This window comes from Podarcis filfolensis (assembly GCF_964270895.1).
Source record: "Podarcis filfolensis genome assembly, chromosome: 12".
NCBI classification, from domain to species: Eukaryota; Metazoa; Chordata; class Lepidosauria; order Squamata; family Lacertidae; genus Podarcis; species Podarcis filfolensis.
Genome location: NC_139614.1, coordinates 34,226,179 through 34,253,319, shown reverse-complemented (window position 1 = coordinate 34,253,319; position 27,141 = coordinate 34,226,179). Strand labels below are relative to the sequence as shown.

Below are 27,141 nucleotides of genomic sequence, written 5' to 3'. Positions count from 1 at the left end.
TGCTTTTTTTGGAAATGCAGAATAATGTTTCCACTACACATGTGCAATCCCTTTTTCTATGCAGTTCACTCAAATGTGGCCTATAACTAGACATGCACAGCCAATATGAAATAATGCAAGAAATTTATAGCCACAGGGTATCAAATGCTGTGCACGCTTGGAAATATAATAAACGACGTTAGATCACCAGACTGTCATTTTAAACAGATATAACACTTTTTTTTAGCAAAATCAGCATTTTTCTTTGGTTAGAACCACAGAAACAATAAAAGGCAAACTTCTCTTTTAAATCATATCTTGACAAACTGATTTGTAAATTATAAGCTTTGTTACATTAGTTCGTTATGGTTATTACATATTTTGATTTTGGGCATTGTCTCCACAATAATTTGTGACACAAGCATTTCTAAAAGTGAAATCTTGCTCAACTGCTTTGTTTATAAAATACATCATAAATGTTGGGGGGGCGGGTTAGAAGTAAAACAAAAGTTTGGATCACCTGACTCCATGGACCAATAGCTGATGCAGAAATGAGCATGTTTAAGCCTGTTGAAATCAAAGCAAGGACACCTCATTTTGTGCGCCTGTGGCTGCTGATTTTCAATGAGACTGAAGTGCGTTCAATTGAGGCTAGTGTGTATTGGAGGCTTTTAAATGCTTTTATTCACCCTGATATGGTTTTGCAATCCAGCCCTTAAAATGCTATTTAAAGATATTCTCAATATGTTTATACATTGTGAACATTTTTAAATTTTGAACATTATTTTGTAAAAACTAATCATTAAATAAAGAGCAAATGGAATCTGTTACCCATCCTTATATTATTAGGACTCCACTCCCAGCGATCCCAGTTAGCATCTAGCCAGTGGTCAGGAATGATGGGCATTGCAGTCCAGCATCTGGAGGGTAACAGGTTCCCCACTCCTATTTTCAAGTGTCACCTGACACATCAGAGTGAAGTTGAAAATAAAAAACAGGGAATTTCCTGTACCTGTGCAGATGTGCCTTAGGCATGCAGCTGGGGTTTACAGGATCCCAGCTAGGATTATGCGTAAATGTTCCAGCAATGGTGCTTGGGCCCAACTTAGAATCATAGAATCTACTTCAGAATCAACTTCAGAATGAGTCTGCAGAAGCTATCATAATTACTCCATCAGTCTAGGCCCTTCCACAGCATGACGCTGCTCTCAAGGCTGTTGGGAATATCCCCTAAAAGCACTGCATGAAGGCATCCCAGCAGTTTTGTGGTGATTTTAGAAATAGTATGTGGAACAGAGCTATACAATTCTACCATACTTGCCAAGCAAATACTTATTACAGATAAAAATTGCCCTTTAGCGAAGCTGTGTAACTGCCCCCACTCCCTGTATCTGAAGGGACCTGGACACAAACAGAAGGTATACTATGGCTTATCCTACTCTTAAGACGCCAGATTTGTAGGACTTTAGTTTTCTTTAGAATTTAGGTTTCAAATTTCCAGTTTCACAGAAGCAAATACTTAGCAATACTTTGAACTCCCTACTCAAAAGTCAACCATCGTCTGGGATTTCCTACCAATAGCTTATCAATCTTTTCTTGCGATATGCCTCTGATTAACATTTTTGGTACTATGTTTTCAAGTATGTGAGAATATCCATGACCCCCATATTTCTTCAACCTATTTTTTGTGTGCACGTCATGAGCAAGCAAAACTCTGTCTTCATAGCCTTCATCAATCAACATCCGAACCCTGCAAAATACAGACAATACACATCTGTCAATGTATAGTTCATATTAATCTGATAGTAATGCAGAAATAATTATCAGGTAGAGACTCACACTATTTTAAATTAAATGACCTATTCTTGTGTGCTTTAAAAGAAATGCAATAAACTAACATTTCCCTCCTTCCTGAGGAGGAACAGTTTGGTTCTGTTTTTGCTTATCTGCTGTTTGTCATATCATTTGAACCAACAATTGTGATCAGTTTCAAATAAGCAGGCTTCAACACAATATTACTGAAAGTGGCTTGTCTGAAACTTACCACAGTTTAAGATGGGCTACAGGTCTGGGGTCCAAGGGACATGGCAGATGACATGGCAAGCTGTAGATAATCAGAAGTGGAAGTAGTAGCTTCTGAACTCCTCGTCCTGGTTCCATGGGAGGAGGAACAGGGAGACTGCACAATCCCAAGGCTTGCTGTGACTTGTCCCTGCTAGTTGTGCTAAACTATAGTTTAGCATGATATGCAAACACAGCTGCTATGCCTATAAATTGGCTGAAAATGATACTCGCCCAGCACTTTGGTAATTGCCTGCCTAGGCACCAGCTATTGGCAGAGTTGTTATGACATAATGGAATATTTATCCAAGTTATAGAATGCTTTCAAATAATGCAGCTTCTGTGAGGGAAGTGAAAAATCAGTTTGGCTGGGAAACATCTAGACAAAAGGAGAAGTATGCATTTGAGGGCTGGCAGCTGAATGGGGAGGGAAGTTGTCTAACAGCTAGGAAAACTGAAGATGAAATGCAATGCAACACAGACAGCCACCACCCACCTCCCGAAAATCCTACAATGCCTGTGAATGAAGGCTGAGGTTTGGCGATTCCATGCCCAAGATACCAGCAAACAGAACTCTGCACACTCTCAATGCATGAAATCTATAAAGAATAGGCATCCAAGAGTATTCTGTCTTAGATCTGACTACATAAACCTATGACAAAATACAGGTGTGATGAAGCAACAAGACCTAGTCAGCCAAGGGCTTATTCACATGAGAAAGTTTGCTTCCTGAAATCCTGTATATGAGATGACAGAGCTGGATCTCTTATTAGCACTGTGCTTTGAATGTTCTACTAGCAAAACAGGTGTAATTCAGAAATACTGATGGGTCAGCACAGTCCAGAGAGCAGAATTCTGTAGTTGGACATGGGTGGTTTTGGGATACTCAGTTATTCGTTATTATGAACACTGTAATCATACTGGAATGAATCAAGATTATCTGATCACAAGCATTAAGAGTTGCCTATGTTGCTGACTATTATCAGTGAGGCTGAGCTTTACATGATCGCTGCAGCCATATCTGAGCTAATAAGCAGCAATATATTATTATGAATGCAGTATTACAAGAGCATAATCACTTCACCCACCTCAAACATCCTTGGAATTGACAGATTAATAAATAAGCAAGCCAGCAATGATTTTAAAAGAAAACAACATTCTTTCCACATAATTGCTCTCAAAAGTCACCATAACACAACTATACTTTTGAATATTTCAGTAATAATTTCCAATAATAAAATGCTGAGAAGTTATCGTAAGACACTCCCCCCCCCCAAAAAAAAATCTCTATACAATCCTATGTTGTCTCAAGGGACATATTTAAAGATGCACATGCAAATCTGGATATTTACAAATCTTTTATTCAGCATTAGTGGAACTGAACATGAGTGAAGTCTGAAAAATACCTTTCCCTCTCCCGTGTTTATACAACCAGACACAGAGGTCAGCTTGATTTGTATGACTATGATGAATACAAGTCAAACATGAGCTGACTATGAATTAATAGTAGCCTGCCAGTTTTCCTGGCATGCTCACCAACAATAAACTGAATGCACAAAAAGAAGTTTAATGGCATCTCTAGCATAAATGCGCAAATCGTTCTGGGTGAAAGGCAATCTTGTCTCCCTATAAAAACCTACTGCTACTTTTGTTCAATGCCAGTTTCGGGAAGGAATTATGAGGGAATTGTCATGGTGAGGTGTATTGTGAACTGTTGCCACAATCAATAGCAAAAGCATTACTGATAATAATAGCCTTTCTACCTGCATAACTTCCAGTCATATCTGTCCAAGGAGCACTTTCATTCATCACAAAATTGGCTCCAGATTAGTCAAGAAGCAGAGGTTTTAGGAGCAACTTCACAGTGTGTTAATTTAACTCGGTACAGGGCAGGTTGACGGAGTAACTGAAACAAAGCTCAGTTTTACCTAGCTTAACTTATTTTCTAATGAGAGCGGCAGGGTTTTAAGCAACGTGTTGTTATTCTGTGATGCGCAATCATGCTTTTTTTGCAGCGTCCCCATACACCTAAGAGCTAAAAAGAAGACGCTGGTTTGTACTGACAACCAAATAGTTAAGTAATGTGTGTCAACAGCCAGAGTGCCAGCATTTCTTTTGTGTTGAAACTTCTGTGGAAACGTTTGTTCTTGTCCAATCGGTTCTTGATTCGCTTTGCTGTTTGTAACATTGTGAATTTAGTATTGATAGGTAAGCATAGGGGAGAGGAACAGACTTGCTACATTAAGAAGGTCTACTGCAGATGTACGAATCCCATTTTCTAACCCTGGTTAGCAGACCAGGAGGGGGCTGCAGGACTGCACATTCCCTCTGCTTCTGCACTCATCCTGCCTGCACTTCCATGTACAGCCTTAAGCAGGACTCAGGATTGTGACTGTGGTCACCTTAACCATGATGAAAGCTCACTCATCATAAGCAAGTTTTGAAGCTGATTTGCTAACTATAGTTAAGGAAGATCTTGGTTAGCGTTAACTAGGCATAGGCAAACTCGACCCTCCAGATGTTTTGGGACTACAACTCCCATCATCCCTAGCTAACAGGACCAGTGGTCAGGGATGATGGGAGTTGTAGTCCAAAAAACATCTGGAGGACCAAGTTTGCCTATGCCTGGCATTAACCCTAAACCATGAAGTCAAAATGGAAGCTTAAGAGAGTCACAACCTCTGTTACAATGCTGGTTGTGCCAATTTCTTATCAAACAGGGTATATCTTCTGGCTGAACCCTTCCCCTATAGATGCTTTCTCCCCATATATTGTCTCCTGTTGGGGCTGGACTTTGGTATCAGAAGTTTGAATTCCCCTTTTATGCCACAGCTGTGCTTTAATAATAAATAATAATAATATTTTTTTATTTATACCCCGCCCTCCCCAGCCAAGACCGGGCTCAGGGCTAACAACCAATAATAAAAACAAGTTGATTAAAATACAATTTAAAAGATTAAGATACAACATTAAAACATTAGGGTGCAATCTCTTCATAGGAGGAGAAAGGAAAAAGAAAGAGGGGGAGGGAATCAAACTGATTCTAAGCCAAAGGCCAGGTGGAACAACTCTGTCTTACAGGCCCTGCAGAAAGAGATCAGGTCCCGCAGGGCCCTGGTCTCAAGAGACAGAGCATTCCACCAGGCCGGAGCCAGTGTTGAGAAGGCCCTGGCTCTGGTTGAGGCTAATCTAACTTCCTTAGGGCCCGGGACCTCTAGGGTGTTGCTATATATGGACCTTATCATCAAACAAAGATTGGAGGAGGTTGATTTGCAACAAAATCTTACTACAGGTGGAGGTACATGTTCCCCGATAAATCAGGGCATTACATTTATGTCCCAGATACCTCGATATCTGTCTACCTTATCGGTTGCGTCGCATAGATTCGCTTTTGTTAGAGCCAGATTTAATGTGTTCCCCTCAAATGTGCTGAGCAATAGATTTTCTAACGGTAAAACCTCTGTTTTATGCGCATGTGACAACAAATCAATAGAATCCCTTTATCATATCTTGTTTAATTGTCCTTTATATATTGTTCCCCGATCAAGGATTCTGAGTTCAATCATTTTGGAAACTGTTGCTAAACCACCTGAATTACATCTAGCCTATCTACTCCAGGACATTGACTCTTATAGAACATTACAGGTTGCCAGATTCCTGAATTCAGTTCTTTCATATAAAAGACTTCATGGAATGCTGCATGACTATTAAAAATCTAGTAAACTCTATCCACCATCTTTATATTCAAGGCCACAATATGGTACATCTAGAGATTGTATGTAACATGAAGGAGATTATGCGTTGAAATATTTTAGTCGATATTTTAGAATATAAAACACTCTTTTATTTATTGATTGGTTTTACCTTGTGGGCTTATAGCCGAATAAAGTATTATCTATCTATCTATATGGACCTTAATGGGGCATTAATGGGGCCTTATGCCGTGGGGCATACCAGGAGAGGCGGTCCCGTAGGTATGAGGGTCCTAGGCCGTGAAGGGCTTTAAAGGTCAAAACCAGCACCTTAAATCTGACCCTGTACTCCACTGGGAGCCAATGCTGCTGGTAAAGCACTGGGTGGATATTTAAATGGCTCTATCACTGCTACAGGATATTGAAATTACAGAACATAAATATTGTGCTGCTGTAACACCTGGTTTGGCCTATGGTGAAAGATCTCAGGACAGGCTCTCTCCACTTCTTATTTCTTAACCATGCTTAGTGACTGAGTGTTATGTCTGCCCTGGACCTTTATGATTTAAGACGTTAAGCTAAGTAGAATACCTATCCAAGGAAGGCAGGCACGTTGAAATGCCATGCTAGTACAAGTTACACACAGGCTCAGTTTGTGGTACTTTCAAAACCTGGACACTAACAACATTGTTATCTCCAGCAGAAGTTTCCATGTCTGTACATTGCAATACGTACCTTAAAATTCTTTCATTGTCACTTGGCATATCGATATCAGGATTCATTTGGTACAAAATGAATTCTGTTCCAAAGAGGTCGTACTCTAAGTAGCATCCAAGCTCAGCAAACTCCAACAGTTTCTTCTCATCAAATATAGTCCTGTACAAATCACAGTATACACTATAAACTTGCTCAATGCAATTCTCTCTCATAGCTGACTTGAATAATTTAACCTCATTTGGCAATAGCCTTCAAACACAGCAAATATTCCTTCATAACGGATTCATTCATTAGAAGTCAGCTTCACAGCACAATCCAGCATATACAGGTTGAGTATTTAAAAGAGGCCCCGTGGAACATGTGTACTCTATATCCACTGGGCCTCTTTTAAAGGACTCACCCTGTATGTCTGCTCTGATGTAAGTCCTGTTGAGTTCAATGGGATTTACTCCCAGGTAAATAGAATTGCAGCCTACATTACATAACTGCAGAGTTTCTGACGCCAGATATGCTTACAAATATTATTTTTTTTGACACATATGGGTTTCAACAGACTAGCTAGTCATCATAGTTTGATTTCTTACTTATTTTTTACTCTTCAGCAACATTTATGGTGTAAAGTCAATTAGCAAAGAAATTGTGAACACTTCTTAAAATAAAATTAATTTCTTGAACTTTCTCCCCATATTCCTATTTTGTGTTGGTTCAGAGTATTTCCAGTCTTGTCACCACCATGACATTTTGCTGATAAAACTTTTTTTTAAGGATTCATATACATGACCAATAGGTCTCAGGTAGAATTACAACCTTGTTTAATTGGTCACCAAGCCTTGAAATTTGAAAACATTTCAAGATACAACATATTTATCCTTATAACCATCAAAACAGTGGACTGTATTAAATTACATTTTATCTTTTCATTTTGTGAACTATTGGAAGGGATAGACTTTGTTGTGTAATTCTATGTCAGTATGTTTAAAAACAAAAATGGAGAGAGACAAAATGTGCAGTCTCTCAAACAAGAAGCAGAGTCTATCAGTAGTATTCAACTAAGTTAAAATTAATCTACAGGACTAAGTTAGGTCCATTAATTTGGTTGGCCACTGTCAGAACAGGATAGTGGACTAAATGGGTCACCGGCCTGATCCAGCAATCTCTTCTTATGCAATCACAGTGTGTCTGCTCTGAGTAAAGCTTAGCTGAATGCCACACAATATTTCTAGGTTAAAAATAGCAACCTATAAACCGCCTTTAATGATTTTTCATTCAGGAATAACACACCCAAAATCCTCTACTATATATATTGTGTAAAGTTGTTTGTTCACTGTGCATTTGGACAGCTCTTAATACATCAAACCCAAATTTTGCATAATCAAGGAGCAGATTTTAGTCAATATTTGAATCCAGCTGGATGCCATTTTGAATCAAGAAGGAGGACTGAATCTTTCAAAACTGCACGTTTTGAAACCTCCCCCTTAGAATTCCTGGGCAACCTTGGGGAGGAAGTTGCTAATAAATTTATTTTTAGCCTAAGGTGGTAAAAGCAATCAATATCTCCATAAAATAAGCAGATACCTCCTAACAAACCTAGAAACAAAGCAATTTATATTTCATTGGGGAAAAGCCATACAATTAATATTTTATATTTATACATGTTTAAGAAATAATTATGTATTTCAACTCATGCTTTTCTTTAATTATTTGTGAACAAAGTTGTCCACCAATTAATAAAGGAGGACTACCACAGATCACCAAGGACAGATATTGCCTCATTTGCATTTTCCTTCAGTTTCCCTGTCTGAAATATATCTTAAAATTCTTCTGATACATCTATACCAAGAAGTCAGAAAGAGGTTTCTCCACCTAAGGAAACTCCCTTTGAAAAATGGGGGGTACATTTCTAACATATGGTAGTAATATTTTGTCTCCTGTCCTTCTGGTTAATGAAACCTTTAGGTTATTTTTAAGTGTCACTTCCAACAGAAACTTTAATTTCTGATAAGATATGAGGTGATGTCAAGAAGTATACACACACACACACACACACAGTGGTACGTCGGGTTAAGTACTTAATTCGTTCCGGAGATCTGTTCTTAACCTGAAACTGTTCTTAACCTGAAGCACCACTTTAGCTAATGGGGCCTCCTGCCGCCGCCGCACTGCCGGAGCACGATTTCTGTTCTCATCCTGAAGCAAAGTTCTTAACCCGAGGTACTATTTCTGGGTTAGCGGAGTCTGTAACCTGAAGCGTATGTAACCTGAAGCGTATGTAACCCAAGGTACCACTGTATATATATTGCCAATAACTTACTGTGTACATTTGGCATAAATGTTGGCAACGGACAGAGCAGAAACAAGGAGGGTTTGCCCTTTGCCCTCCCATGAAGTGTTGGATGTGGGGTGTTGTCAAACTATTTGCATTCTTCTACCCTTTCTCCTTCTCTTGCCTGACTACCCAAAAATACTGTATGGGTGAAACTCAAAAGAATCATTCTCACCTACATTACCTTGGTGCTCCTTCTGCTTAATGCCACAAAGCCATTAACAGTTAATTCGGTTGCATCATAGTCTGTCGCTATGGAAATGACTGATGTCACAAATTCAATATTGTGACTTAACAGCAGGATTAAGTAGAAGGAACAGATGGAACGAGTGAGAGAAAGCTCTTGTTCAAACACAACTGGCACCAGCAGGACACTCATTATTGCCAACTGTAATTAATAATAAAAATCTTGTTTAAAAATAATAATAATCACAGTTTACATAGGACCAGAGATTCTTATCCAATGGACTTTCAAAGTACTGTGCAAGTAGTATGGCTTTCAATTACAGCTCAACACTAGAAGCCAAAATTGCTATGTCAATGTACTTATACGCTGTAGTACCGTGGCAATATTTTGTATTATTATAATTTTAAAATCACGTTCATAGGAATATGCTTTTCTAGGTATAGGTGTGAATATATATTAAAAGAGTTGGGGATTTATTTAAATTATTCCTGTCAACAGCAACCAGCATGGTTACCTGAAGCAATCAAGAATTAATTCTAGGCAATCAGACAAGAAAGTAGTTGCAATCTGGAAGAGAGTTTGTGTTCTATTTTTTTTAAAAAAAATCATTTAGGCTTCCGTTTTCTCATAAATGCCTAAGCATGAGTGGAAATGTAGGTAGTAACATACATTGTGTTTCACGTAAAGCACATTTAAATTATACATGTATGATCAGTGAAAATCATTTTACATAGTGTGCTATAGAGCACTCACAACAATTCAATAATAAGTCATATGACTACAAATAGCTTCCAGCCTTCAGCAATGCTAATCAATACATGGTCATCTGCCAACTAATCATCAACCACACAAGGTCATATAAATGTGGCTTAGCAGCACAGATCATGTTTTTTTAACTGAAGGCGTGAAGCATCCACTACTTTGCTCTCCATGGACGTTCTGTGACTTTTGTTTACAGAGGTAGCAGTAACATCTTGCAGTTGTAGCAGGAGAGGATTCAACCGATGCGATGTAGCTATTTAAGGACGTGTGGAATTGTTGCAGTTTGGGGTTTTTTTGCAACATAGTCTGGAGAAAGCAACAGATAACTCAGGGAAAAGAGCCAGGCTATTTAAAGCTATCTGATCTGCAGATACATAGTTCTCCAATGTGCCCATGCCAATTGTTGCCACATACTGGAGGGGAAGGCAGATGGCTTTTATGCAGCAGGTTGAACCAGCTACCAGTTACGAACATGGGAAGCTCTTCTTACACAGAATCAAACCTTTGGTGCGAAAAGCTCAGCACCGTCTATACCCGCAGTTCTCAAGCTTCTATTTGCTAACTATCTGAAAAGTGCAGAGGGTCTTGGTGTACCACTTTATACCAGCTAGCTGACAAAATGCAACCAATTCAAACGATAGGTGGCATTTACCTAAAACTATAGTTATATTGGGGACGCGGGTGGCACTGTGGCTAAACCTCAGCGCCTAGGGCTTGCCGATCGCATGGTCGGCGGTTCGAATCCCCACGGCGGGGTAAGCTCCCGTCTTTCGGTCCCAGCTCCTGCCCATCTAGCAGTTCGAAAGCACTCCTAAGTGCAAGTAGATAAATAGGTACCGCTTTATAGCGGGAAGGTAAACGGCGTTTCCATGTGCTGCGCTGGTGCTGGCTCGCCAGAGCAGCTTCGTCACGCTGGCCACGTGACCCGGAAGTGTCTCCGGACAGCGCTGGCCCCCGGCCTCTTACGTGAGATGGGCGCACAACCCTAGAGTCGGACACGGCTGGCCGGTATGGGCAGGGGTACCTTTACCTTTATAGTTATATTAATGGACATTAAGTTAGTACCATTAAATAAACAGGTCTGCTCTGATAAAAACTTAGCAGAATACCCCATTTGAAGAACCTCTATTTGCACTAAAGAGAGAAAGGACAACACAGGAGTCCAAAGGGAGGAGCGTCACTGAATGTACGCCTGTGAATGTGGGGAGTTAGCAGTAAGTGTTGGGAGTGTGCAAAGCTGGGGGGGGGGCAGCATCTAAAGAGGTTTAAGAGCCAGACAGGGATTACCCAATGAAGTTGGAGAAGTGACAGTGATGTGACATTGATGTTCTAATAAGTTTTGAAGGGGGTTGTGCAACTTCATATACAGTGGTACCTCGGGTTACATACACTTCAGGTTAGGTACGCTTCAGGTTACAGACGCCACTAACCCAGAAATAGTACCTCGGGTTAAGAACTTTGCTTCAGGATGGGAACAGAAATCGTGCTCTGGCGGCGCGGCAGCAGCAGAAGGCCCCATTAGCTAAAGTGGTGCTTCAGGTTAAGAACAGTTTCAGGTTAAGAATGGACCTCTGGAACGAATTAAGTACTTAACCCGAGGTACCACTGCAGTTCAAACACTGTTATAAGTGTTGTATCTCAGCACAATATCTTAGTTATGGTGCTGAACGTTTCTCTGACATAAATGGGTCTTGATAAACGCAAAGTAGACTTTGAAAATGTGATGATTTATTTAGGTGCTCAAGGAGCGACTCCCCAACATGAACAGACACTCTTATTCTAACGAGCACTGAGATCTGCAAACCATTTAGACTGCCGGCATTTTGGAATTAAAGATTTGTAGATGTCAGCAGGACTAAGCAGTTTTGCACATACATGCCACTTTGAGGATTGTCACCAACTTCACTAGAGTTTCACTCTGGCAGTATGGTATGTATCTGCATTAAAGTATTCCCTGCAATTGCCATATTTTGAGTACTGCAAATGCTGGAACTGTTACAATGCTTGCTGTAATGAAGTATCAGAACACTGATAAAACTTGATTAGGTTCAACCTGCTGTGGGTTTCTTAAAAGTTCCACTGTCCAGAACAGGGGTAAGTCAACCTTTTTATACCCACCACCCACGAATGCATCTCTCTTGATGGTAAAATTTCCTTATCACCCACCAGTGCTCGATGGAAAGAGGATTCAGCTTGTGCCATAGAACCCCCTACCGCCCACCTAGAATCCCGAAACACCCACTAGTGGGCAGGAGGAACCAGGTTGACAACCCCTGGTCTAGAAGCAGAAATGTTTACAAACAATCCAACACCAGAGTGGCCCATTTACCTGTCCATGTGAGACATGACGGTTTTTGAGGTATCAGCTCCAGCTTCCTGCAAAATTCGAATGATCTGGAAAGGTGAATCACTATTCCTGCCAGGGTGGATGATGACAGGGCAGCCAAGCTGTGACTGAGCATGTGCCGTTGCTTGTAGTACTTTGTTTTCACTTTCTGTCAGAGGCCATGAGCAGCCAACTTCTCCTATGACCCCACACTTTATGTTGGTTCCATCAGCTCCATTGAGAATTTCATTAACTATAACCTCTGTCAGCTGTAGAAAATAAACATTCTTTTAGTTAAAGCTCTCTGTGCTGCATAGTATCAAAACTTAAGTAAAACAATGTTGTTCCTAATTTCAAGGTTGCCATGGTCAGTATCTTTCGGCCTTCAAATGCCTGAGTGAGCGGGAATGTTTTTATATTTCTCCTGAAAGTCAATAGACACACCTCACCAAGGATGGCATTGAAAAATGGCAAACCATGACCAAAGGGTGTGGGCAACAGAAACTTAGCTCACACATGCATCCTAAGATACTGTGCATGAGATTGCAGGATGCACTGTGATAACAGCAGCAAACCCACTGGTTTTCAGTTCATTTTCTCATGGGAGGATCTTGCCTTGTCAGGAAAAGCTCTTCCACCACAGAGGTGACTTCCTCTGTATCCAACCCAGTGTATTATGCACACACACACACACACTTAATTCCCAGTTTCAAGGCCTCCTATTTTAATTATGTTAAAGGCAAACAACATATATTGAGGTATTCAGAGGTTGCCAATAAGAGCACCCAACTTTCAGTACGTTTTGAGACCCACCTGCTCCACAGACATCGCTTGTGTTTCAGGAGAATGAGTGGCACCCACATAAAAGCCAGCACCAGCAATAATATGGACACCGGTTTCTTTCGCAAGCTGCTTTAGGGTCTTCATGTCTCTCCTTATCCCTGTGGTTGTATTTTCCACTATGGTCCCACCACCTGCAGCTTTGAATTGCAGCAGTTCTTCCTTCACAGCACTTGTTTCTTGATGCAGGAGGAGGTTCTCTTTGTGGCTGTAGGGATTCTGTTTCAGCCAAAACAAGTTCTTCATCTCAATGGATGTTTCAGAGAGTGCTTCTTGGCCTGAAGGAGGTGGGTAGTAACAGCAGGTGTAATCCATTGTCAAGTGCTCGTGGGTCATCGTGTAGCCAAGCTGGCTAGGCTCAACAAGGCCCAAAACAGTCTGGACTTTGCCCTTCAGCGAAGGCATCTTTAAAAAGGTGTATTCTAGGAAAATAGACAGAAAGATGTTAAAGACCCTTACACCAATTTTGCTCCATGCATCAAAGAGCAGACTAAACTAGTTTCAGTGTGAGTCCCCTTCTTTTGGCTGAGAAGGGTGGTTTAGACCACAGTTTAGACCATTGGATAGGCTTTATTTCGTAACCTGATTGTGGTGAGGGATTCTGTAAGGTCTTAGAGTAATATTTTGTATATTGTGGATATCATCCCCTTGCTGTGTCCCTCTGATGTCAGGAGAAGTTTTTCAAAGGTGCTCAGAGGCGTAGTAGTTGCTGCTGCTTTTACTGTTGGGTTATTTAAGAAGGTGTGCTGTTGGTGATGGGTCAGCCAAGGTATTTGAGTGTCCCCTAGTTTGTCTTATATTTCTGGTGTTGGTATGGGTTTGCCATTTTCACTGCATGTCTATGACAGCAGTGTCTCACACCAAATGTAACTGACCTATAGAAAGGACTCTATGAACAGAGAACAGAGATGTTGTATGTACAGTGGTACCTCAGGTTACATACGCTTCAGGTTACATACACTTCAGGTTGCAGACTCCGCTAACCCAGAAATAGTACCTCGGGTTAGGAACTTTGCTTCAGGATGAGAACAGAAATCGTGCTCTGGCGGTGTGGCAGCAGCAGGAGGCCCCATTAGCTAAAGTGGTGCTTCAGGTTAAGAACAGTTTCAGGTTAAGAACGGACCTCCGGAACGAATTAACTACTTAACCTGAGGTACCACTGTACCCTCATTGTCTATGAAAATCCTTCGAACAAGGATACCTTAGAAGAAAATCAAGATTGGCTGGCATAGCTTGTCCTTCCATCTGAAGATTCTTACTAAATATTATTAAAAGAGTCATCAAATCTATGTCATGTAGTTATAATGCTGGCCAAATCTTTTTATCAGTGTACAAACTAATGCACACTGATGAGTCAAAGCAAAACTCAAGGCTTTATGGAAGGACTTGTCACCAAAACTGGATGATGAGCCTTTTTGTTTTGCAGTCAGTTCAGACATTACTAAGTCTGTATATATGGACTTCCTCTCCCCACCCACCTCCAAGTCTGTAGCTTTATAGTCCCAAACACAGTTTCAGAATAGTTTGTCAGGCTTTGGGGTACTTTGGGGATAGTGAAGCACAAGCAAGACATCGGTACAGAGAATAGCTGATAAAATAAGTGAATCTAAGTGAGGCGAAAATTCCTTTTAAATTATTGCCTATATCTCTGTCCTGATACTGAAAGTACTCGCTGGCTGTTTCTGTGGTACAAGGGAGAGGAGAAAAATACGAAGCAATCTTAACATCTTCGCTCTTGCTAGAGCATGAAAACAACCAGTGTATAGTGCTGACCGGGGGGGGGGGGGGTAGAAATCTTGAGGATGAAATACTGGCTTTTCTCCAGAATTTTAGTTACATTTTTCTTGCTTCGATTCAAAGCCCTATGGGAGGCTCACACTGAACTGCTATCGTACAATCAAGTGAACCACAAGTCCTTAAAGATTCAGTAAAGCCTAAGTAGTTGGCCTTGCAACAGCAGGACTACCCAAGTGGGAATGCAACCGCAAGAAAAGAGACTGGGAATACAGAAAAGGATGCCAGAGCATTAGAGACCTTGCATTTCTAAGTGAAGGGGGAAAAATACATCAATATGCCATTGTGTTAGGCAAGCTGTCATCAAGGATGAGGAAGAAAATCTGTGCAACTCAGGAAAAAAAAATTAGATATGAATAATCAAGGAGAGTATGAACTTACAGAGAGCCTTCAGTGCAGGAGACTTTTCCAAGACAGATGCTGTTGCTTTTAGGACACAACTGAGTTATGGATACTAGTGTGTATCATGGAAGCACCATAAATTATGCAAAACAAATGTCTGTATGCAGATTTGTTGAACTTGCACAAACCTTTCTGACAGATGAGTATCAAGGCTTCCTTAACACCAAAGGTGGATCTTCTTTTCATTAGAAATGAAACATATCGCAGAATTAATAATGGATTTAAAGGAAAACATTACTGCAATTTATTCCAGAGTTCTAAAAAGTCAAGGGCTTAAATAATTATAATAATAACTGTTAATGTCATTGGCTTTCTCAGCCACAAGCCAAAAAAAGTTGGTAATTGCCTGGTTCTTTCACTTTGTCTACCAAATATCATTTATCACTAAGAGCCTGATCCCACATGTTTAGTTGTAAGTAGAGCCCACCAAGTGCCATGCAACTTATTCCTAAATAATCAGAGTCAGACTGCAAGCCTAAGTATCAACGCTGTATGCCAAGGAAACCAGTGTGCATCTTTCCAAGCTGGTGAGACCTTATGGTAGATCTGTTTAATGGAGAGCATTTGTTAATTGATACTACTCTATTGCCAATTAGAGACGCGGGTGGTGCTGTGGGTTAAACCACAGAGCCCAGGACTTGCCGATCAGAAGGTCGGCGGTTCAAATCCCCGCGACGGGGTGAGCTCCTGTTGCTTGGTCCCAGCTCCTGCCAACCTAGCAGTTCGAAAGCACGTCAAAGTGCAAGTAGATAAATAGGTACCGCACCAGCGGGAAGGTAAACGGCGTTTCCGTGCGCTGCTCTGGTTCACCAGAAGCGGCTTAGTCATGCTGGCCACATGACCCAGAAACTGTACGCCGGCTCCCTCGGCCAATAAAGCGAGATGAGCGCCACAACCCCAGAGTTGGGCACAACTGGACCTAATGGTCAGGGGTCCCTTTACCCTTTACCTTTATTGCCAATTAACATTATTAAGTAAACCTTGAAACTACATTTCCTTACCATTTAAACAAAATGTAGTGTGGTTTAATTTGATTTTTAATATGCAAAGTTTTTAAGCTTACTAGTAAAGCTCCTCCATAGTAGGCTACAACATTTAGACATCAAGCCTTACTGCTGCTGTCTGACTGTGTTCAGAGGCATGAGGTCTGCTCTTGCATACCCTCCACTTCTACTATTTATAATTAACTCCCAACTCTCACTTATTTTTAAGTTTACTTTCCACATTAACACTAAACATAGCTGACTGCCTAGCTCAATTCAGATCTGCCTGATGGTAGATGCAAAGGCTTGAGGATATCTAGTTATAAACTCCAGTCAGCCAAAATCATCAGTTATGAAACAAAATACATGTTTAATGATGTCCAGAGGATAAGACTAACTGGAGCATACATTATTGATTAAACAGAAGCCTTTCCTGTCTGCCTTTTAGCGCATAATACCATAAACATTGGTTTGTTACTGGTAAAAAGCCCTCCAAGCAGATAGTCTGTGGTTCCCCTTCCCTCTGAGAATGCAACAGATAAGCTGGAGTCAAGAGGGCAAAGAGCCCAAGAGGCTCGTTTCTCCAGCAGGCTCATTTTTAGGGCTGCGGAAAAGCAAAGCATCAAATTGGCACCCTTCCATAGCGCCATAGGATGACCTACCCACAGTGTACCACTATAAATATCAAGCACCAGCAAATAAGCAAATGGAGTCCATGTCACCCAGCAGTCAGTGGATGGTTCAGCTGTTTTCTGCGAAACCTCACCTCATGCAGAAAGAACACCTGCCGATTTGCCGTTGCATTTTTCTCTTGCATAGAATCCTACAATACTGCATGGCTTATGTAAGGGGGGAAAATGCTTTTCTTGGGAATGAAAAGGCAGATGTGCCTGTCCTCTTCTAAAGAAAAATATCACTGGAGGATAGAATGAAAAAGGGATTGGAGTCTTAATTGGAAGGGCTCTCAAGAGGTAAAGGTAAAGGGACCCCTGATCATTAGGTTCAGTCGTGGTCAACTCTGGGGTTGCGGCACTCATCTCGCTTTATTGGTCGAGGGAGCCAGCGTACAGCTTCTGGGTCATGTGGCCAGCATGACTAAGCTGCTTCTGGCGAACCAGAGCAGCGCACAGAAACGCCGTTTACCTTCCTGCTGGAGCAGTACCTATTTATCTACTTGCACTCTGACGTGCTTTTGAACTGTTAGGTTGGCAGGACTGGGCAACGGGGATTCGAACTGCTGACCTTCTGATCAGCAAGCCCTAGACTCTGTGGTTTAACCCACAGCGCCACCCGCGTCCCGTCTCAAAAGGTGCTCTAGTCCAAATCACTGTCAAGGAAGGGAATCTGTTGCTACACCATTCCTCATATGGGTAGCCTTCCAACCTCTGCTTTAAAATGTCTAACAAAGTAGAGTCTATCACCTTCTTCGGAGACAATCTGTTCATTGCTGAACAGCAAACGCCACCAGAAAGTTCTTCCTAATGCCTGGTGGAAATTTCCTTTCTTGTAATTTGAACACACTTGTTTAGGCCCTATCCTCTGGAGCAACAGAAACAAATATTTGAAGATGGCTACTATTAATCAGCCCTTCTGTTGCTAAACATGCACACTCCTTCAACCCTTTCTCAAGGGATTTAAGCTTCTGTCTCCCTTGCAGTATGTGGGTCAAAGTACTGATTTGTTTATTGAAGGTAAAGAAATATTGCTTTGCTAGCGCAGATTCCTGGGTCCAGGAGCAGACAGAAGTTAGGTCACAAACAGTGCTTACAATCAACAAGATTTCCAAGGGGATTTCTCTAGTGCAAAGCATTAAGAGCAAAATACATCTCCTGTACATTCTGATTAAATTTGAGCTGTCTGCCCTGGCTATTAATTGACTACTTTTGATGGGAGCTAACATTCTGTTAGAGCAGGCTATAGTTCTGGTGAAAATTCAGTGATCCTACCCATGCTTACAGTCAAGGCAAAGAAGGAAAGAAAGGTTAATGTGATTGCATAGCATGGAGTGGCTTTCGTCACTTAAAAGAGATGTTCTCATTTTTAAACAAACACCAACTGGGGAGTTAATTAGATTTAAACAATATGCTGAGCTCAACATAACTTATTCTGCATGGCTCCTTTTCATCTCTGATAAAACTACACTGCACAAAAACATTTTAACCACCGAGGTGTGTGTGTTTTTCATCTAGTTTTCCGTAACAATGAAGCCAACAGCTGCCCCACTATTTCGGTTTGGGAGACTCATGGTACTTCTAGCAACTGGTGGGCGCTTGTATGTCTTGAGTAAACAGCATAACCTATGTGCAAGAACTTGCACAATTTGCCTTGAGCACTGATTTCTGCCACTGGATCTCATCCTGCTTTGCATCATTACATATGCACCGTTTCTCAAATGTTACACCATCTTTGTGGGTTGTTTACTTGCACATACTGTCATATGCAAATATCAGTAGCTGAACATAACATATGAATCAGCCCAAGTGTGAAACCTCCACACACACCCCAACTACATTCTGTAGTTCTGACTTGACCCAAAATTCCATTGAGCTTCCTAAGGATTTTTCCTATAATTAAACATGTACACAGCAGATAAGGGATCAGAAAAACCTGACCCTAAGCCAATACTCACGTTCCTTTTTTGTCAAGAGAGTCATACTTGAACATGAGAAATTGTATGTAAGGTAACTTAAGAATACTGATGCAAGCACATCCAACTTCTTCTTGGCACAAAGCTTGATTGTGTACGTTACTGGAGAAAAATGTAGAACCACAGATTTGGAAGGGAACAAAAGGACATATAATCCAAACTACTGCCCCCAAAGAATGATCCATTTGTTCTGACCAACCTGTCATAGATCAGTCCATTCCAGTGTTTTTTAAAACTTGGTTGCACTGCAGACCACTCTTCTACAGTGTTTGAAATTAGCCAGGCGTCAGGCACATTTTGCACCTGGCTATCGGCCACTTGCAACCACGTGAAGATGCCTGGACACTAAGATGTCACCTGACATCACCACCACCTGGAGGTGCATGCCTGGGGAACACTGGATCTTGACTGTTTCCTCACACTAGCACCACAACCTGTAGATTTCTATCAGCTATATTTTATCTGCACAATCAGAAGGGATTTCAGGAACCAAAATGCATTCTCTGTGCAGTCTCAGCAGGAGCAGTGAACAACATAACAGTGAATGGCTGTAGCTTGTATTCGCTTATCCCATCCCACTGCCCTGCTCACGGTTGTGAAGAATATTTGTGTCACCATTAAGAAAAGGAGGTTGGAATAGGCTAATATATATGAGGACAGTCCCTGGATAAAGTGACTTTTCTTCCTTCAGTTCTCAAACTTCTTAACCAAGCTCAAGGTTGTCATCTGAACTAGCCGGACATTTAACTGATAATCAACCACAGCCAGTCCATCATTTGAAAAATTAAAGTTTAGAGCTGTCTTGCCTCAAAACGACAATTGCATATTCTGTTTTGGAGACTGCAGCCTTGTTTTAAGGAGCCATTTGCTTCTATATCTGAGTTTCTAACACTTCTCTTCTGGCTAGATAGTTCTTTGCAGATCACATTTTCTTATGTTCCAGCCACCGCATAGGAGGCTACTAAAATATTTTGAAATTAAAGCTATATTCCTTTCTATTCCCACGAAGCTGCTCTAAATATGTAGACCCTACATAGTTAGCAGCAAAGGAACAAGAGCAGCTGGTATTCTTTGCTAGATTCATCAGACAAGACTAATTTGGCAAGTTAACACTCTGATCTAGAAAACCCCACAGACAGAATCGACCTGAAAGCACACCACAAACAATTGATCAGTCACCATAGTTTAACAATCAATTATAAACATAATCCAGAACCATGCCCACAGGCAAAACACTTAGGTGACAGTACTTTTTATTTTCAAACAGGGGTATTAATTTCCAATGAGATTAGAATGGTTCCTCAAATTATTATAGCAGCGCAAACATCTCTCTACCAAATAAGGTTTGTGCCAGTGGAGTAGTGTGAATATCAGCACCGAGGCATTATAATGCTTTTGTAAGGAGTACACTCCCTAGGTTAATTTCCTATAGTAATCTCTTATTGCTGTACTATAATAATCGCACACAGTCTCTGCAGTCATTTCAGCTTGGCAAGCGCATTTTAATGCTGTTAGTCCAGGCTCTCTATAGTGGCATATTAAAAATGCATTTTGTTGTAAATGCAATGCAGAACAACAATGCTAAATCCAGATTGCTATGACCCAAAATGCTCAGTACAGGCATGTCCCAGTAGCTATTTGTTGCCTTCTATAGGGTGGAGAGATAATTGCAGCTTGCTCTTTGGGAAACATGAGTTGTCCTCAATCCCCCCCCCCCCGTACTTTCACAGAGTTATTTACATAGTCGTGCAAAAAGCATGTCTATGCAAAGTATTGTATCTTGCTTTAGAACTGTTATTTCTTAGAGACACCAGTAAATACTTTAATGGCAGGCATGGCGCTCTGTCACTGACAATTAATAAGACCTGCAAAAAAACTGAAATGGCTTGAAGAAATTTCACAGTGGAACTTTACTGTACATATCAGTATGTTAGGAACGGTGTAAAAAGCAGTGAAATGCAAACTGTGGAATGGAAAAGCCATATTGCGAGAAATTGCTTCGTTTTAAAATTGCTTCATTTTAAAATACTTTAAGTTCAAACAAAACAAGGACCTGCGAGCTCATGGAAACATTACATTTTTTTAAAGTACCATGGGCAGCAGCTTAAGCAGCAGAAGTACAACCCCACTAGCAAAATTCTGGAGCAATTGCATGATTATGGTTTCATCCTAATGGTGGGAGAGTGTTGCTGAGGGATAATACGTTTTTTCCTCCCATCAGTAAGACTATTTGCTGTTTTAGAGGCAAGCCAACAAAACACATGCTCCCCACTGCTGAGGTGAAGTGGGACATTCACTGTCAAATAAAATCTTTTTAAAACAATGTAAGGGATAGAGGAAGTATTGCTTAAGTCTACACACCCACACCATTTTTTTAAAAAAAGAAAAGAAAGAAAGCATGCAGTAGAAGAGGTAAGTATTCATCCAGAAACCTGTTTTAATAAAACCCAAAATATACCTTTTTTTTAAAAAAAAAAAGGCCAACTTGCTCAGGTAGGGGGCGAGGGTGGGGAACAGAGACTGTGTCCCTTGTAATATTAGGACTGCAACCCTATAGCTACTTGCCTGGGAGTAAGCCCCACTGAATTCAGTGAGATTCTCTTCTGTGCAGGCATATATAGGATGGTGCTGTCAATTAGAGCTCCTTACTTAATGCCACTATGTTTTCCAGCAGCAGCACCCCCGCACTTATACACATTCCACTTGTGTGCAACCATGTTTAAGCAGGTCATCATTAGACAGACAGACAGACAGATGACAGACAGGTGTTATTGTGCTTGGGGCTGCTGCTTGGAAGTGAGCAAGGGAAGGTATACTGGGCTGCTCTGCAGTGAGGCAAGGCATGCCAGGGAGTGGCCTAAGCGAGGGAAGACTTGGGACAGGCTGAGCAGTGGCCCTGAGAAACTTCCAGACAGCAGCCCCAGCAGCAAGTGAGTTTCTTTCTCTCTCTCTCTCTTCTCCCCGCACACCATCCCTATTAAAGCGGAGTGCTCTCTACTTTACGAGATTTCACTTATGCTCACAGAGGTTCAGAAAGTAACCTCCGCATAAGTAGGGGGATGCCTGTACTCCCATAGTTCTAGTTTCTCTGTCTCTCCTTCAAGCCAATCCAAATTTGCAGGCCTTCTCAGAACTCCCTGCTTCCCCCTTTCCTACTCCTGCCAGAACCGCACCATGACCAAACTACAAACCTTGTCATGATGCCCAAACCCAGGCTCCCCCCAAACAAACCACAAGCTGCATTTGGATGACATCAACAAGTCACAGTTTGTGGCTTGTTGCTCCTGCCACAGCACAGCCAGGAGAAGGGAAGGGGCAAAGTAGGAACTTTTGAGCAGCATGTGAATGAGCAAGCTGCTCCTCACATTAAACAAACCCAAATGGAGCCCCCGAAATGGGGTAAAGTCAACCTGTCAACACATTTATTGAACCAGCCAACAGACCTCCAAATAAAACTTCTGCAACTGTTAACATGCACAAATGAGATACAGGATCAAAAAATCTATTGATGGGAAAGACGAAGTTGTTACATTTATTTGGATGCAGCTGTAGCTTGCATCTTTCTTGCTCTCAACAGGAATTTTGCTACAGTTTCTGTAATAAACTTATTTGTATCAGAAAGAAAGTTTGGGGAAAACATAAAGTACACATATCCTTCTAGGATACAAAATGATTACTGGATCAAGCAATTCTTTCCAGAGATTTCTATAAAGGTTGCAAAACAACAACTACTACAAAGGTTGCAAAAACAACAACATGGCTTGCTGTTTCTATTTATTCTGAGCCACAGAGACATAACCTTATCAGAGAGTTTCCCTAAATCCAAAGTCGTTCTAAGCAGAGGAAAGGCTGAAACCAAATGGTGCAGCACCTGCAAAAAGTGCCTGGTTCAATTTTTTGCATCTCCAGGTAGGGCTGGGAAAGATTCTGATCTGAAAACCTGGAGAGCCATTGGAAATCAGGGTTGACGGCATTGAGCTAGTTGGAACAATGGTCTGCCTCATTATATGCAGCTTCCTATGTTCTCATCTCCCTTATAGTAAATTAAATAACTCCATATTTTGCTGGGACTGCAAAAACAAGGGGGATATTGGTAGGATGTCCAGATGCCAAAGACAGGGCTCCTGCAACTCTAATAATTGTAGACAAGAGGGTATTTTCAGCAGATAGACTAAGCTACAACTGAAATTCCTTCTTCTGCATCCTATTTGTTAGATTATGTTTGGCTTGATTTAAGTTGATTAAAGCTATGCAATTCTGGAGTAATGTTCAGCAGAAAGTAGGCTAAACATATCTACTCAAATGTAAATCCCACTGAGTTCAAGGGAACTCAATCCTACAATCCTCCCAAGTTTTTGTAGGATTGCAGTGGAATGGCAGAAAGCACACCAGCTGCGAAGAGATATATCACATTTCACGCTTTGTCATAAACTGAAACATTTCACTCTCTCAAACACCTGTAGAGTTCCTTTTGACTGGGAAGAGAGACAATGAATCCCAGATCTGATTTAGCCGGAATACTTGAAGGTTCCCTTTAGCAGGACTACATCAATTTAACAACCAAATGAACCAGAAGTAGCAAAGAAATGGTAACACTCAGAGTGAAAATATATTTGGCTATAGAAATCAAGATGGCACAAATTTATTTCCTCCTAAGACAAGTTAGAAACTTTTCTCTGAATTTTTGGCCGGACTGAGATAGTACAATTCGAACAAACAATGAATTATTTGCTTGTGGTTTAATATTTAATTCCTGTAGGTAATACTATTTGGGACAGCATGTTAGGTTTCCAAACATGGAGTCATTTGAAAAAATTAAGAGCCAGCCAGAAGATCTGCACTGAATCAGATAATGAAACAAATTGATTCAGTTCCTTCAAATGGCTTCTTATTCCATTTTCCTCTCTGGCACAGCACTCATCCTGGATTTTTCTTCTCTAATGGACTTTGCGACCACTATTTTCTTCTTCCTAACTATGGTCAGAAGCAGTCAACTTTGTGTGCACTGCATTAGCCGCTAATTTTATGAGTTAATTCTGGTCACCTTTACAAAATGTAATTAAACATCTGACTGCCACTGTTGCCACCTCTAATTAAAACAGCAGAAGTGATTGTGACAATGGTGTCACTACGGAAAACAGTATGTCCATTCAATATTCTAATGTAGGAAAGAGATTAATAATAACAATTGACATTTATATAGCCTGTTTAATACAACACCACTTGACAGGAAAACACAAAAGTCCGTATCACAGGTTTTGCTTCCACCATCCCTGAAGCATAGCCACATAGTGCAATCTTGTTTGTTTACTCAGAAGTAAGTCCCACACTGTGTTCAGTGGGGCTTGTTGAGGATTGCAGACTTAATCTCTTGAAAGCAGTGATCAGACAGCAGCTTAGGGCAGAAAATCGAAAATGATCACAAAAGCTGTAGGGAGAATCAAGGTGAAAGAAAAAGAACTGCCTGTTCCTGTTTGATCTGTTCGTTTGGAACATGTTGTACCTCTCCGTTTCTACATTCCATTCATGACTATCATCCCACCAGGTTTCAGGAATGCAAGTTCTTCTTGCTCGCTTCCCATGCTCTGTGCATTCCTGTAGAGACAACTGAAACAATGAAACATTCCTCCAAACACTGTTGCCTCTGTCCCCCTCTGATGGGAGTCCCTTGCCACAACCACATCTCTTCCTTCTCTGAGGAGTGACAAGAATCATTTTGCTCACTGCACCTTCCACAGCCACCTCTGTTATTGCTCCTCAGGCCGAGAATCAGGTGAGAGCATGGAATCAATTTTGCAAAGACACCATCTGCCCTGCACTGTGAGGAGGAAGAGAGGGAGGGAGGGAGGCACAGACAACATCAGGGCCAGCTCCTGTTGGGCTGCATACCACCACCCTGCCAACTTACTGGCTGGGGTCAGCAGATATTGTTAAGAGGCCCTTCAGCATTAGTTTTAGAATCTATGACAACATTAAACACTTTAGCATTATTATTATTAATTTTCTTCAGGCACACATTTGTGCCCAGTATATTTTAATTACAGACTGTCCAACAAACCCAATATGTTTTGCTTCTGTCCTTCAGCTCTCATTGTTGCTTCCCTCCTATTCTAGACAAAAGGCACAGCAATCAACTGGTTCAAACTTCCCTCGAATTCTGGAGCTCTCGGGGCCTTTACAGACAAACATTTTTGGAATAACTTGCGTGGAATACTCATGGGAAACATTAAAATGATGATAATACTACTGGTTTTCCAATTCCAACATAATGCTTTCCATAACATTATTCTAAGAGAAATTCTTCCCAAAGCACTCCCAGGAAAGACAGCATGACATCAGAACAGCTCTTAATCTTATGTCATAGGATATCGATTTTATGGGCCACGTTATCTATATACAAAAAGATGACAATGGTAGATATCTAGTCTAGTCAGGGCACCTGTTTTCCAATGTTATCCACAAGGGCAGCATTCAATCAAGGAGTCAAGGTTGTAGCTTTTCCATTTATCTGCACCTCCGACTCTCATGGTGGCTGAAACTGAAGAAGTGCTAGCTAGAACAGAAGCATTTGGTCCTGACGCAAAACCTGTTGTTGACATACGAGTACTTACAAAATCATTAATAATAGCAAGCAGCTTTGTTCATTACACTACCATTCATCTTCATGTGACTCAGAGTGTGTCCATAATTCAGCTACCAGATCTTGCATTCTGCGAAAACCCTGCCTATCCTACCAACGTCATCGCTTTCCAGGACAGAAAGGCAGTCATCTATTCCAGGCAAACCATGGGGCTATAGTCAGTGACAGCTAGTTTGTCAAATCCCAGCTATGTTCAACTGCAAGAACTACCCTAACTCATCATGTCCAGTAAGTAGTCTGCTGCTCTGGACAATCCCAAAGCCTGAACAGATAATGGGGACAATGAAAGGCTGCTGTGGGTCTCAGCACTGGCTCCCGACATCACCTGCAGGGGCTGTGAAGCAGCAGATCTGCCCTGGCAGGGAACCCAGGAGCCTCAGTTGGCAAGAAAGTGGGGTGGCTGCAGCAGCCCCAGTGGCTTCCAAATGCCACTGGCAGGCAACACAACTGGGGGAATAGCTGAGGCAGAGGAGCATAAAAGGACTGAGAGAAAGGTGGAGGAAGAGAACCACAACAAGTGGGTGGCATGCAAGAGAAAGCATGCAAGATGGTCCATGAAGAAAGATTGAGGACAGCCACGGGGAGCAAGGGAAGTACAGTGGAAATAAGTAGGTAGGGACAAAAACCTGGAGCTGGGTCTGCCTCCACCACTTGGGCACGACAATACCACTTACTTTCTTACTCCACTGTGAATTAGGTAAAGGTAAAGGGACCCCTGACCATTAGGTCCAGTCGTGGCCGACTCTGGGGTTGCGGCATTCATCTCACTTTATTGGCCGAGGGAGCCGGCGTACAGCTTCTGGGTCATGTGGCCAGCAGGACTAAGCCGCTTCTGGCGAACCAGAGCAGCGCACGGAAACGCCGTTTACCTTCCTGCCAGAGTGGTACCTATTTATCTACTTGCACTTTGACGTGCTTTCGAACTGCTAGGTTGGCAGAAGCAGGGACCACTTGGCAAATAATCACTTATAGTCACCCACATTTCGTTCACTACATTTTCATCAGTTGCATGCTTTAATTACTTTTGGGGGGCAGAACTGGTAAAATGATAAAAGAGTTTACACTTACACACACACACACACACACTCCAATCCTGTTACAGTGGGTTACAGCATAAATTCTAATTAGTGCTTTTGAGGAACATACACACAGCACTTTGATACAGTAATCCAGATTCTTACAATATCTTAACAGCAGTTTATGACGATTGCAGGTTCATAACAAACTAACAACAATCTTAGTGGTGACTGATTACAGAACTAGGGTCTGCAATTCCAGATTAGGTTTTAAAAAGGAGGGGGAAAGTACGACCCAAAGTCCACCACGATGAGGAAAAAGCCACGAAGAGATCCCTGCGCTCACCGCCACTAAGCTGGTGGCAACGAAAGGCCTCAACCCCGCAAATATATCCGAGGGGACTAGTTGCCTGACAAAGAGAATCGAGCAGCGGGCCGGGGACCCTTCAGCCGGGTTTCGCGCCCTTTTATTAAACCCTGGGCGGGGAGAGAGCCGAGTCCCTACCAAACAAAGCAGGCGAGACTGACAAAAGCGGCGCCCTAAACTTCCCGCCTTGCTAGCGCGGGTGGGTCTCGCAAGGCCCCTAAAGAAACTTATCCTTCACTCCTTTTTCCCCAGGCTCACCCACCGTCCCAGGTCACTCTCTGCTGCTGCTGCTGCTGCTGCCGTCGCCCTCGCAGCTCCCCTCCCCGCAAGGAAGTGGACTTCACTCCGGAGCAAGAGGGCCCTGCTCGTCTCGTCGCTCCGCCTCCTGAACTCCGCCCTTCTCCT

General features: G+C 41.7%; 1 protein-coding gene across 3 annotated transcripts; it reads right to left on the bottom strand.

Annotated features, from left to right (window-relative positions):
- Nucleotides 1-1,251: 1,251 nt before the first annotated feature.
- PTER (phosphotriesterase related) lies at nucleotides 1,252-27,141 on the bottom strand. Of its 3 annotated transcripts, XM_083578832.1 has the most exons (6): nucleotides 26,999-27,128; nucleotides 15,212-15,261; nucleotides 12,861-13,309; nucleotides 12,051-12,316; nucleotides 6,468-6,608; nucleotides 1,252-1,729 (listed from the first exon to the last, which is right to left on the bottom strand). In XM_083578832.1, the coding sequence occupies exons 3-6, from the start codon at nucleotides 13,290-13,292 to the stop codon at nucleotides 1,519-1,521; spliced, it is 1,050 nt and encodes a 349-aa protein (XP_083434958.1). In that variant the 5' UTR covers nucleotides 13,293-13,309; nucleotides 15,212-15,261; nucleotides 26,999-27,128; the 3' UTR covers nucleotides 1,252-1,518. The 3 variants fall into 3 exon arrangements, with proteins under 3 accessions (XP_083434958.1, XP_083434957.1, XP_083434959.1); XM_083578831.1 differs by lacking the exon at nucleotides 15,212-15,261 and having other exon boundaries at nucleotides 26,995-27,141; XM_083578833.1 differs by lacking the exon at nucleotides 15,212-15,261 and having other exon boundaries at nucleotides 26,999-27,135.

What these genes read in the sequence shown, in the direction of transcription:
- PTER (XM_083578831.1), bottom strand. Translation starts at nt 13,292, where the DNA reads ATGCCTTCGCTGAAGGGCAAAGTCCAGACTGTTTTGGGCCTTGTTGAG. An exon ending in AAGCGATGTCTGTGGAGCAG is followed by an intron (nt 12,317 to 12,860) that starts GTGGGTCTCAAA and finishes TATTTTCTACAG; the next exon opens with CTGACAGAGGTTATAGTTAA. An exon ending in GACAATGAAAGAATTTTAAG is followed by an intron (nt 1,730 to 6,467) that starts GTACGTATTGCA and finishes TGTATTTTGCAG; the next exon opens with GGTTCGGATGTTGATTGATG.